The sequence below is a fragment of the Ochotona curzoniae genome, unplaced genomic scaffold, assembly GCF_017591425.1.
Source record: "Ochotona curzoniae isolate NIBS_2020 unplaced genomic scaffold, NIBS_Ocur_1.0 contig_430, whole genome shotgun sequence".
In the NCBI taxonomy this organism is placed as follows: domain Eukaryota; kingdom Metazoa; phylum Chordata; class Mammalia; order Lagomorpha; family Ochotonidae; genus Ochotona; species Ochotona curzoniae.
This window is the reverse complement of record NW_024466219.1, coordinates 11676445-11688490: the sequence shown is the minus strand read 5'-3', so window position 1 is coordinate 11688490 and position 12046 is coordinate 11676445. Positions and strand designations below refer to the sequence as shown.

At 46.2% G+C, this 12046-nt stretch overlaps 1 protein-coding gene across 4 annotated transcripts in view; it reads left to right on the top strand.

Moving 5' to 3' along the window:
* The window catches only part of DDX59 (DEAD-box helicase 59), a 24720-nt gene extending 12674 nt beyond the window's left edge, over positions 1 to 12046 (top strand). For 2 of the 4 annotated variants that reach the window (XM_040985417.1, XM_040985415.1), the window contains 4 exons: positions 2186 to 2437; positions 3686 to 3838; positions 4346 to 4474; positions 7040 to 7554. In XM_040985417.1, the coding sequence (XP_040841351.1) occupies positions 2186 to 2437; positions 3686 to 3838; positions 4346 to 4474; positions 7040 to 7303 (798 nt within the window). In that variant the 3' untranslated portion in view covers positions 7304 to 7554. Of the gene's footprint in view, positions 1 to 2185; positions 2438 to 3685; positions 3839 to 4345; positions 4475 to 7039; positions 7555 to 7618; positions 7940 to 11762 lie in introns of those variants that run through there. The other 2 variants (XR_005884465.1, XM_040985416.1) reach the window with 2 other exon arrangements.

Sequence of the window (12046 nt, the reverse complement as noted above, 5' to 3'; positions counted from 1 at the left end):
CAGTTTGTAGTGGCTTTCAAAATAGTGCAGTTCAAGGGCAAGCGTTTGCTGGCCACAATGGTTAGTTGTCGCTTGGATGCCTGAGTGCCATGTCGCAGCATCTGGCTCAGGTCCCAGCCTTGCTGCTTCCCATGCAGCTTGCTGTCAGTGTGTTCCATGGAGGCAGACGGTGGCTCAAGAGCCGGAGACTGCTTGAGCTCCAGGCTCCAGGCTCCCTCCCACACTGTGGGCCAAGGTCGGCTTCCTTATCAAGCTCACCTGTCACTAGCATCTCAATGTAGCGTGCCTAACCAGCAATCCAGGGCTCAGCCTGTGTCATGCTCATTCACGAAGGGGCAAATCAGCACCTCCTAAACTTGCTCAGGGTCACAGGTGGAGCCCAAGGTCAAACCCTGTCATGATTGTTTCATATTTATTAAAGTTTCATGGAACAAATAATATTAAAATGAGTGGCTTAAACTTATGTGGGCATAATCCATGGATACTGAAAAGTACAATGTCTTAATAGTTTAAAATAATAAAATATCTTATTCTTAAATTATAGATTCCTGGACTATATTTGAAAATCAAGATAGCCTTAGCTTCTCATCTCTTTTTTAGATATTTTATTTATTGATTTGAAAGAGTTAGAGGGAGAGATGGAGAGAGAGTGATCTTCCATCCAGGGGTTCACTCTCCAAATGGTTAAAATAGTCAGAGTTGGGCCAGGCTGACGCCGGGAGCCAGGAACTTCACGCAGGTCTTCCTTCCACAAACATTTGCGCCATCTCCCCCTGCCTACCCACTGCAATTAGCAAGGAGCTAGACCTGAAGCGAATTACCTGGGACACAAACCAGCACCCATGTGGGTGCCAGCATTGCAGGTGGCAATTCTACCTACTAAGCCACAGTGCTGTACTCACTTTCTCATTGTTTATTTTTAAGGAAGCACTAAAAATATTTTTTTAAAAGTGGGAGTTGGCCTAGCAATTAAGGTTCCTGAGTCCCACCTGGTTTCCACTGTTGGCTCCATTTCTTCACCAACACAAGCCTTCGGAGACATCGGCAATAGCACAAAGGTGATGCTTCCTGCTGGGTCCTCGTGGAGCAGAAGGATCCGGCAGCTCCCTCATCTTCCACTGTAGGGACAACAATCCCATTCCTGGGATGCCATCCCCAGGGCTTCCTCACCCCCCAGAAAGGCCTAGCTCCCAGTACTCACACTCGGGGGTCAGGTTCCAACCTTCAGACCTTACAGCCCTCAACATGGACGTTTTCTGTGTAACATGAAATTTCCTTGTAGACATCAGTGTCAATGAGGTCCAGGTGCATGGTGGTCACTTCAGCTTTGCAGACACTAAAACCCAGCAAGTGGACGTGGCCCTCAACAACCTGCAGCCTTCCCCCCAGCCTTTGCGGTTAAGCTTGTGTGTGCTATGTGCTAATACACAGTGTTCTGTGCCTTTCCTTTTCTTTGTCAGCAGTCATTCACTACCTAAAAAAGGCTTTTATTTCTGGAATAATCTGGAACAGTACAGCTTACTGTTATATTATGTAGATCCCCAAAATGTGTCCAGTATAGATGAGTGTTTAGGAAACATTAATTTTTGGCTACTCTTAATAATGCCAAAGTCTTTGTATGTGATTATAAACATTTCGTTACACAGTTTACAATTTTATTTGAAGTTTTCTGTTGACCCTTGGTCTTTTGATGTGGTTTGTAATGTGTGTCTTTGTATTTGGGATGTGTCTTCCAATGCAGAAGTTTCCATTGGTTTATGTTCTTGGTTGTGTCAGACTTTCTTCAGTGGTGCCAGGTTATAAAGCCAAACAGGACTAACTTTATTTTTTTTTTTAAGATTTATTTTTATTATTTTTTTATTGGAAAGGCAGATATACAGAGAGGAGATATAGAGAGGAAGATCTTCTGTCTGATAATTCACTCCCCAAGTGAGCACAACGGCTGATGCTATGCCGATCCGGAGCCAGGAGACTCTTCTAGGTCTCCCACGTGGGTGCAGAGTCCCAAAGCTTTGGGCCGTCCTTGGCTGCTTTCCCGGGCCACAGTCAGGGAGCTGGAAGGGAAGCGGGGCCGCCGGGATAGAACTGGCGCCCATATGGGATCCCGGGCGTGCAAGGTGAGGACTTTAACCACTGCGCCACCGTGCCGGGCCCTAGGACTAACTTTAAAATGGTTTTATTTTAGGCTGATACCATGTTAAAGATGGGCTTTCAGCAACAAGTGCTTGACGTTTTGGAAAGCGTTCCTGGTGACTGTCAGACCATTTTGGTGTCAGCCACGATTCCAGCTAGCATCGAGCAGCTCTCAAACCAGCTGTTGCAAGACCCCGTGAGAGTCACCGCTGGAGAGAAGAGCGTGCCCTGTGCCAGCGTGCGGCAGATTGTCCTGTGGGTGGAAGACCCTGCCAAAAAGAGGAAGCTGTTTGAAGTCTTGAACGTGAGTAGGGAGGTGGCCAACTGCCTTTTCTGGACTGTTTCTGCATTTTTCACACCTGCGAAGAATATAATCTTTTGGATATAGCTTTTGGGGAATATGGTGTAGGTGTTTAATAATAAAGTGGTTTGCCTGCCCCAGCATCCTATGAGGATAGAATAAACTTACTTCTTTAGATGTTGCATGGTAGAATGGTTGGTTTTTCTTTTCCCTATCACAGAAATTTATTTATATATCTGTATTATTCCTAAATTTTTTTCTCTCAAAGATTATTGACAGTTTTAGAAAAGAGGTGAGGGCAGAGTATTTGGTGACCATTTTTTCCCTGAGGAGTTTTTAGCTGTTACAGGTTTAAACAGAATTGTGTTCAGTGGGTAATACTTGTAAGCAAAGTTATTAGCAGAAATGGCCATAAGTTAAACATGGTTTGTATTGACTTGTAAGAAGCGTTTATTACTGTGTTGGTTGCACTTACATTTTTTGATTTATGTTTAAAGTATTATTAATGATCAGTGTAAAAGGCTATTTGGTTCCCATTGGTGCACATTTTCAAGAAAATTCTTTACCTGGGTATGCCTTGTTTGCTTTCTACATTTTTTCCCAGTTCAAGCATTTAATTACAGCGATATAAAATGGGCTAATATAATTTTAAGTACTAAAAAGGTGATGTATTTTTTGAAGGAGTGAATAAATGAATGAGAGTAGTGAGAAAGTAGGTTCTGTGAGATGAATGACACAGTATAGAGATGTGCAGAGGAAGAAAGCAGCGCAGTGAATGAGTGATGCTGATTGAGCACTACTGTTCCAGTGACGAAGCTTTCCTGGAAGTAGGATCCACTTTGAGATCAAAGATGAGGATCTCATCCTGGTGATTCTGAAGAGAGAGAGTTGTGTCCACTGTACCTCACAGCACACACTCGGGCAGGGCGCTGACAGGGTCAGTGTGTCCACTGTACCTCACAGGGTCAGTGTGTCCACTGTACCTCACAGGGTCAGTGTGTCCACTATACGGAATAGCACACTTGGGACAGGCCCAGACAGGGTTTTGCTGTGGACCTGGTTCAGTTCCTCCAGCGATGATGGAGGGATGAATGCTTGCCATCCAGAACCAAAAAGACAACTAAGATATTCTCCCATACTAGAGGGTTGCTCATGAGAACCTGACAGATAGCTGAGCACACTAAAGCTTTCGGAGCCCACTGTGGACTACAGAACAGGAATACTTCTAAACATGCGTTTATCATTTTTCAGGACAGAAAGCTCTTTAAGCCCCCGGTGCTGGTGTTTGTTGACTGCAAGCTTGGAGCAGATCTGTTGAGCGAGGCCGTGCAGAAGATCACTGGCCTCAAGAGTGTGTCCATGCACTCAGAGAAGTCGCAGACAGAGAGGAAGGACATACTACAGGTGGGACACTCAGCAGGCTGCGTTCTTGTCTTTCCTGCACACATTTTGTCAGATTTTGAAGACACAATGGTCTTCCACAACAGCAGGCTTTCATGGCAGCCTCTCGTTGGATGACCACAAGGACTCCGGGCACGCCCTGAGCAGCAAGTGAATTATTTCTTGTGTTCAGACTTTGTGTTTGGGCAGCAGCAGGCCCGTTCTCCAGGGAGTGTGTAACCACTGCATTAGGGCTACAGAAGGCACCATTTCTGAAATCCACTCTGCACACAACAGAGCCTTAGCTCATCCCTGGAAAAGATTTGCCTGAGTAAATGAATGGAATAAATTCCACGGGGCCAGCGAGGATTTAAGCTACATGCAGTTTTCAGGAACACCAAGGCCTTTGATTATTGAAAAGATAGTAGCAAAAGTTTCTGAGCATGCATAGAAAAAAAAGAGAACCTGGCAGAATGACATGGAATCACGGGGGACAAATTTAATTATTGTTGTTTGCTGTGTTTTGGAAAGGGGCTGCTTGAAGGTGACTATGACGTTGTGGTGAGCACGGGCGTCCTGGGACGAGGCCTGGACCTGGTTAGCGTGAGGCTGGTCGTCAACTTCGACATGCCCTCGAGCATGGATGAGTACGTGCACCAGGTAAGGACCTCTGCGTGGCTTGCGCTGGGCGAGGCGTGCTCAGTGCGATGGGGAGTTTGAAAAAACAAACAAGATCTAGAAGTTGGGATTTGTCTTTTAAAATTTAAATCTCTCTCTGTGTGTATATGAATTTTATTTTTAAAGGTAAATTTTGTTTTAACGCCTACAATGCATTAAAATGACTGGATGTAACCTAAAATGTTCTTTAAAACATTCAAGTGATAAAATTTTGTTTCCATTTTTGCTTTCTTGGTTTTTCTTGTTCTTTTCAGTGAACAGGTTAATGGCCCTTATACTAAAACAAAAAACCACACCGCTTTGTTTGAAAAGATTGTTTGAAGTTGATATATGTGGCCAAAACAAAATCAATCCCTCAGCGCGCGGGTTGTTTTCAGGAATGTTGTCTTCATCTCCTCTCCATGTCCTTACTTGTTCTAGTCTTTCGCCCTTGAAAGTCCTGGCCTTCTGTTGGCCGCCAGAGGTAACGAGAGCTGCTCTGGGCAGTGGACACAGAGCCTCCTTTGCGCCACGCTGTCGCCCGGCTGCCGGCCGCTGCCCGTCTTCCTTCTCGGGTGTTCTTAGAATCACCTCTGGTGGCCCCAGTGGCTGGAGCCGGCCTGCCGCGCTCTCTGCCTTCAACGAGCTGCTGATCCCGTGGCGTGTGGCCCCTCGCCTTGCCTCCTCTGGCTGTCCTGGTTGCACTGCATTTACCTATGCATCAGGAAGTAGGGGGATCTATAAGCATTAATTTGTTCAAGCCACTGACCTTTATTTCCTTTCAAATTTTTGGTGATTTTGAATCTTTCTGTCATAGTGAGCTAGCTACAGTGACAGTGACAGCTTGTTGGAGCAGCGCTGCTGAGCCTTGGCTTACAGCAGCAAGGTCAGCTGTGCCCTCAGGGACACTCGAGGCACTGGGCTGTCAGGCTGCTGGCCTCGGGTGGTGGTGTCGAGTGGAGTTTGTTACCTCCGAACCCAGGGCTCCTGGCCGTTTGGGTTCTGTGCAGAGGTGGTGTTTTGTCTCATTCATCAGAGTACATACTCAAGGATTGCAGTGCAGATAAAACATGTATAAGGACAGGCAATCCTCCTTTTCCTGTCCCCTTCCCGCTTTGAGTGGCTACAGCATTTAAAACGTGCAGAGGGTATGCATGTGTACACACAGATATGCACATCCATACACATATGCATCCCTTATTACACGTCTTGTGTAAATGGAACCTTACATACACACTGCTAAATACCTTTTAAAAAAAAATAAATAAAGTTAACACTTTTTACACATTTTCTGTTGGGCCAAGCAGTGTTCTAAGCTTTAAATTTTAATTTTTTAAAGATTTTTGTTTATTGGAAAGTCAGGCCCAGTAAGAAGTATCTTTATGGTATCATTCTCTTCTCCTCCCCCCATACAGGTGTAACAAAAAACACAAGTTTCACAAACAGTACTTTTAAGTACATGTATCTATATCTATAGATATAGATGTAGCCTGGTACAGAAGCCTAGTGGCTAAGGTCCTCACCTTGCACGCAACAGGATCCCATATGGGTGCCAGTTCTAATCCTGGCAGCCCCACTTCCCATCAAGCTCCCCGCCTGGGAAAACAGTCGAGGACAGCCCAAAGCCTTGGGACCCTTCACCCTGCAAGGGAGAGCTAGAAGGGGCTCTGGGTTCCTGGCTTTGGATCAGCTCAGTTCTGGCTACTTGGGGAGTGAATCAATGGACAGATCTTCCTCTCTGTCTCTCCTCCTCTCTGTATAAATAAATAAAAATAAATAAAATAATAAAAAATAAATATGTGTATATTTTTAAAATATATATATTTGGAAGACAGTTATAGAGAAAGGGAGAGAGAGATATTTTGTATCCACTGCTTCATTCTCCAACTGGCTACAACAACCAAGCTGGGCCAACCCAAAGACAGAATCGGGGTCTCCTGCATGGTTCAAGGACATCTTCTGCTGCTTTGCCATGTGTATTAGCAGGGAGCTGGTTTGGAAGTGGAGCAGCTGGACATGAACTGGTACCCATGTATGAATGGGGGTATTACAGGGAACGGTTTAACATACCTCATCACAATGCTGGCGCCTCCACAAATAATACTTTTAGTACATATTTATTAATATTTTAAAGAGTTTAAGGAAGAAATAGAGGCAGAGAACTGTCTTCCTTGTGCTGTTCACTCCTCAAATAGTTACCATAGCTCCCATGCAGGTGCAGGGTCCCAAGGCTTTGGGCCATCCTTGACTTCCTTTCCAGGCCACAAGCAGGGAGCTGGATGGGAAGCGGGGCTGCCGAGATTAGAACCAGCACCCACATGGGATGCTGTTGCATGCAAGGCGAGGGCTTTAACCACGATGCTATCGCACCAGGCCCTATGTGGGTTTTTCAATAGACATGCTGGTGACAGCAGCTCACTGAATTGATTTCACAGATAGGTTGAAATGCAAAGTTCAAAAGCTGTTGCTTCATCTCTTTAAACGACCTTCATTTGGCTTGCAGAGCCGTTCTGGTGTTGCAGGAGTTTGCAGGAGTTTCTTGAAAATGTCCTTGATGTCTCTTTGCAGGTTGGAAGAGTGGGAAGGTTAGGCCAACAGGGAACAGCCATCACCTTCATCAATAACAATTCAAAACGCCTCTTTTGGGACGTGGTAAAAAGAGTGAAGCCCACAGGATCCCTTCTGCCGCCACAGCTGCTGAACTCACCTTACCTTCACGAGCAGAGGCGGAAGGAGCAGCAGCGAGAGAAGCAAACGCAGGGCGACCTGGTGACCGAGGCCAACCTCATGGCCATCATCCGGAAGCACGACAGGAGTAACGCCCAGAAATGACCAGAAGTGACCGGGAGACGGAGACCTGCTGCTTGGGGTCTCCGGTTTGTGCGTTTGCTGGGACATTGACTGCCCTTGGTTACTGTGTGTGGCTGTAGTAAATGAGAATGTACTTGAACCCAAAACCTTTAAGATATGATTTTTTTAAAAAAAGAGATTTTTACACAATTTATATAAGAATATTATATATTTCCCTTTTCCGGTACCATAAATTAGAAAAACACAAGTGGGAAAATAGAATATTTTCTCATCTGGATGAAGATGTGTCATGTTTTGCATCATTTGTTTTTTATTTATTTATTTTTTGAACCTTAGCATGGACGGCAGGGACAGGGTCCCCACAGCTAGGAGCACTGCTCTGAGCAGGGAGTCTGTCCTCCACCCCATGGGACCTCACGTTCACTGGAGCTTGAATCACTGTGGAATCACTGAGTGTTGTGACGACAGTAAATGGAAAGGACTAGAAGAAACGGTGAGAACTACCTTTAATTTTTACTTAAAATTTGTGCTTGTTTTTACTTTGAGAGACATGATGAGAGAGCCTCTAGTCACTGATTCATTATACAAGGACCCAAAACCAGCCCAGCCTGGGCCAGACCAGAACCAGGAAGACATTGCTGAATGGGTCTTTCTCTTTCTGTAGCAGGAACCCAGGTACTTGAGCCATCACCTGGTACCGCCCCAGATGTGCATGAGCAGGAAGCAGGATGGGGATCAGAGTGTATGGGATGTGCGTGGTCCAAACAGCATCTGTAGCCCCTGCACCTGCCCCCAGAACCACACCCCAGGAGCAGCTTTCAGAACCACACCCCAGGAGCAGCTTTCAAAAGATAAATATGAAATGTCTGTTTATTTTAAACTCAGTTGTTTGCCTTTCTGCTTAGTAAATGGCCTTTTTTTTAAAATATTTACTAGGGACTGCCTGTCAAAATAATGTCAAGCTGCATTAACATTATTATAGCTTGTGATGCCATTTTGATAATCCAGGTAATTTTTAAAAAGATATTTTATTATTATTTTTTTTAATTTGAAAGGCAGATTTACAGAGAGAAAAAAAGCGAGACCTTCCACCCATTGATTGACTCCCCAAGTAGCCACAATGGTCAGAGATGAGCCAATCCGAAGCCAGGAGCCAGGAGCTTCCTCCAGGTCTCCCACATGGATGCAGGATCCCAAGACTTTGGGCTGTCCTTGACTGCTTTCCCAGGCCACAGGGAAAGGAGGGTGGGAAGTAGAGCAGCCAGGATAGGAACCAGCACCCATATGGGATCCTGTTGGTTGCCAGGCGAGGATTTAGCCACTAGGCTATTGTGTTTGGCCTTGTTTTTTGTTGTTGTTGTTTTTTTAAGATTTATTTTATTTTTATTGGAAAGGCGGATGTACAGAGAGGAAGATCTTCCGTCCGATGATTCACTCCCCAGACAGCCACAACGGCTGGAGCTGAGCCAATCCGAAGCCAGGAGCCTCTTCCGGGTCTCCCACGCAGGTGCAGGGTCCCAAAGCTTTGGGCCATCCTCAGCTGCTTTCCTGGGCCACAGGCAGGGAGCTGGAAGGGAAGCAGGGCTGCCAGGATTAGAACCGGCGCCCACATGGGATCCTGGGCGTGTAAAGCAAGGACCTTAACCATTCCGCCATTGTGCCAGGCCCTTTTTTTTAAAAGATTTATTTGTTTTACTTAAAAGAGTTACAGAGAGACAGAGGAAAGACAGATCTTCCAACCACTGGTTCACTCCCAAAATGTCCGCAGTGGCTAGAGCTGAGCTGATTTGGTGTCAGGAGCCAGGAGCCTCCTCTGGGCCTCCCATATAGTTGGAGAGTTCCAAGCAGTTGGGCCATACTCCACTGCTTTCCCAGGTCATAAGCAGGAAGCTCTGTGAGAAGTAGAGCAGCCGGGATATGAACCAGCACCCATATGGGATGCTGGCAGCGCAAGCACTCTGACATGCCACTAGGTGCTGGCCCTTTGAAGCAGCTCTGTCATGCAACACCATCCTTGAGTGGTGAGGGAGAGATTTAGCTGAGAAACCAGTCCCTGCATATCAGGTTGTAGTGTGGGCTCCACGCAAAGTGGGGTCACAGGTGCCCTAAAGGCCACAAGGGCATTGATGCTGGGTGTTTTTTTATACCAACTGTGTCATCATCTGCACTATCGTATATGACCAAAAATAAGTACCATGAGCCTCCGTGGCAGCCTCGCTTGTCCTCTGAATTTGCCAGCAGCTGGGCTGTGTCCCCAGCATGGGTCACATGGATCCCTTCAGCTTACCATGACCTCACCACCACCCATTCTGTCCCACTCACACTGTCAACTTCCTTAGTGGACCAGACCTCTCTTCCCTGAAGCTGCAGGTGATTAATGGCGTGGCAGAACTCACCCTAACCCCTAACGCACAGCGGAGCAGTGGCTGTGGCCAGGAGCAGGAAAGCCTGGAGCCTTGGGTACCCTCCTCTATCTCTGCCACCCACCGTCTTCAGGTTCCTCCTGCAGGTTCTGCCTGATTTTCCAGGTGCCAGCTGGTGGCTTCCTCTTCCAGTCCTTCTGCCCTTCCCCTTGGCAGCCTCTTCCTTCACCCTTGTCCCACCTCCGTGTTGTCTGCAGGAACTCTTGGGACACTCATTTACAGAACAGAAGATTCAGCTTTGTGAAAAGGTTGGCCCCAGTGTTGGTGGCATAATTTTTCCCAACTAAGCATTTTTTTTTTTTGAAGATTTATCTCCTGTTCATTATTTCATGGAAAAACCAACAAGCACTACAGAGAAGCAAGGACATATTGCCCGAGAAAAGGCCAATTCCCAAAAAGGATTCCATTGTGCTATAGCTTGGAATCACAGATAAAAGGTCTCAGAGAAGAATTGTCACTTGAGATTTTCAGTTAGCTGAAATAAGTAATCACTTGTATGCTCAAATATTTGTTTTATAGTAATTATGTTCTATGAAAAAAGTACTTAAGTATAATTGCTTTACTGCTACATTGTAGCAAACATCTTTTGTATTTTAAATGCCTTAGTTATAAGTGGCTTTTAGACTCTGGAAAATTCTGTGTTGCTTTAGAAGAGACTTTTAATCCATTCCGTGTTTAATTATGGTACACTTTGAAAACAAAGTTTTTCAATAGGTCAAAATTTTGGTTTGTACTTTCATAGCGTCCTTACAAAGAACATTGTCACATATATAAATTGTAAGTCAAATCAGTGTAACACACCTAGGCTGTCATACTTCCTGGTGAAACTCCACTGTCTTCTTCTGGTGGCTGAGTATTATTCAGAATGTCCTTTGCTGTGGAATTAATATCCACATACTCCCTAGTGCCCTGGTTCATGGTCTGCTTATCACAATAGAGACAGAGTTTGCTATCTAAGTGCAGGTGTGATACAAAAGGTGGCATGTCACCCAAGGTAACTTTCCTGGCAGGCACGAGTAAGCCGACTCCAGACAGATAAAACTCCATTGTGCCTCCCAGGCATGCTTACCATGACCCCGAGACTGAGGGCCACCGCATGAAAGCCAGCCAACGGTGATGAAGTCCCCGCGGTCACCTGTCGTGCTGTCTGCGGGAAGGCGTGGGCGGTGCTGGGGGCAGGACGACAAAGGAAGCATGGCCCATGTGCGATGCCTCCGCAGGGTTCAGTTCTTAACATGAATTTAACATGAAAAACTTGCACATATTTAGGTTTCTCCTTTCATCTCCGAACGATGGAAAATCAGCAAAGCCATTGGAAAATAATGGGGTTCTAGAAAAGAACAGGATTCCGGTTGGAGCTCTGCTGGCTTGCTTATTGCAGGTGGTCATTACTCTTCAACTCCTGCTTTGCTCATCTGTGAGCAAGTTGGCTTTAGGCTCCCCGAGATCTTGCATCTACATTTTCTGGGCTTTGAACTTCTAACTTCGCATCTCCACAGGGAGGGGGCAGTGGCCAAGGTCATCATGGACGCCACGTGAAGGAGAATGGCAGTTTGCAGCCTCGTGGTTTTCAGGGGTGTATTTGAATCTTTCATCCATAATCTTTCCACTCCCATCCTCTCCGTGTGCCCTAGTCACATGCCCTCAACTTCCTGCTGGCATTGTTGGCTGAGTGGGGCCTGTCTGCAGCCGGCTGGATCGGCTTCCTGAATGTCTTTCTGTGACTTTCTGTGTGCTGCTCTCACACCCACAGGCGTGCCCGAACCCTGGGTGTCATCACTGATTCATTTCTCTCCCTAATCTCCAAATCTGCTTCGTCATCAAGGCCACTCTGCTTTTCCTCCAAAATGTCAGTGGGTTCACGTTGCCTCTGCAGTGCACAGGCGCTCACCGCAAATCTCAGCGTGGCAGCAGCCTCTCAGTGGGCTGTTCTAGGACCCAGAGCCCTTGGCCACTCCCTGCCAACAGCGCCAGCAAGTCTGTGTTCCCCTAACTGCTAGCGGGATCCCTCCTTCATCTGGCACCATGGCTCAGCTGCCTTCCTGTTTCTTTTCCAGCCATCTGCCCGGGCTTCCTGTCTGTCAGAACAGCCCTGCACACCATACTGGGGGAATCACACAGCTCCTCTCCACTCCCATGGACATTTCCATGGCACAAATAGTGAACCTGCTGGTCAGCAAGAATTGATATGTCATCTGTGAGCTCGCAAACCCACAATACAACCCAAGAACAGCAAAGCACCTGCTAAGAGGACAGTGTGTGTTTGGGAGCTGATGTTTTGTTTTTAAGATTTATTATTTTTTTTTATTACAAAGTCAGATATGCAGAGAGGAGGAGAGAC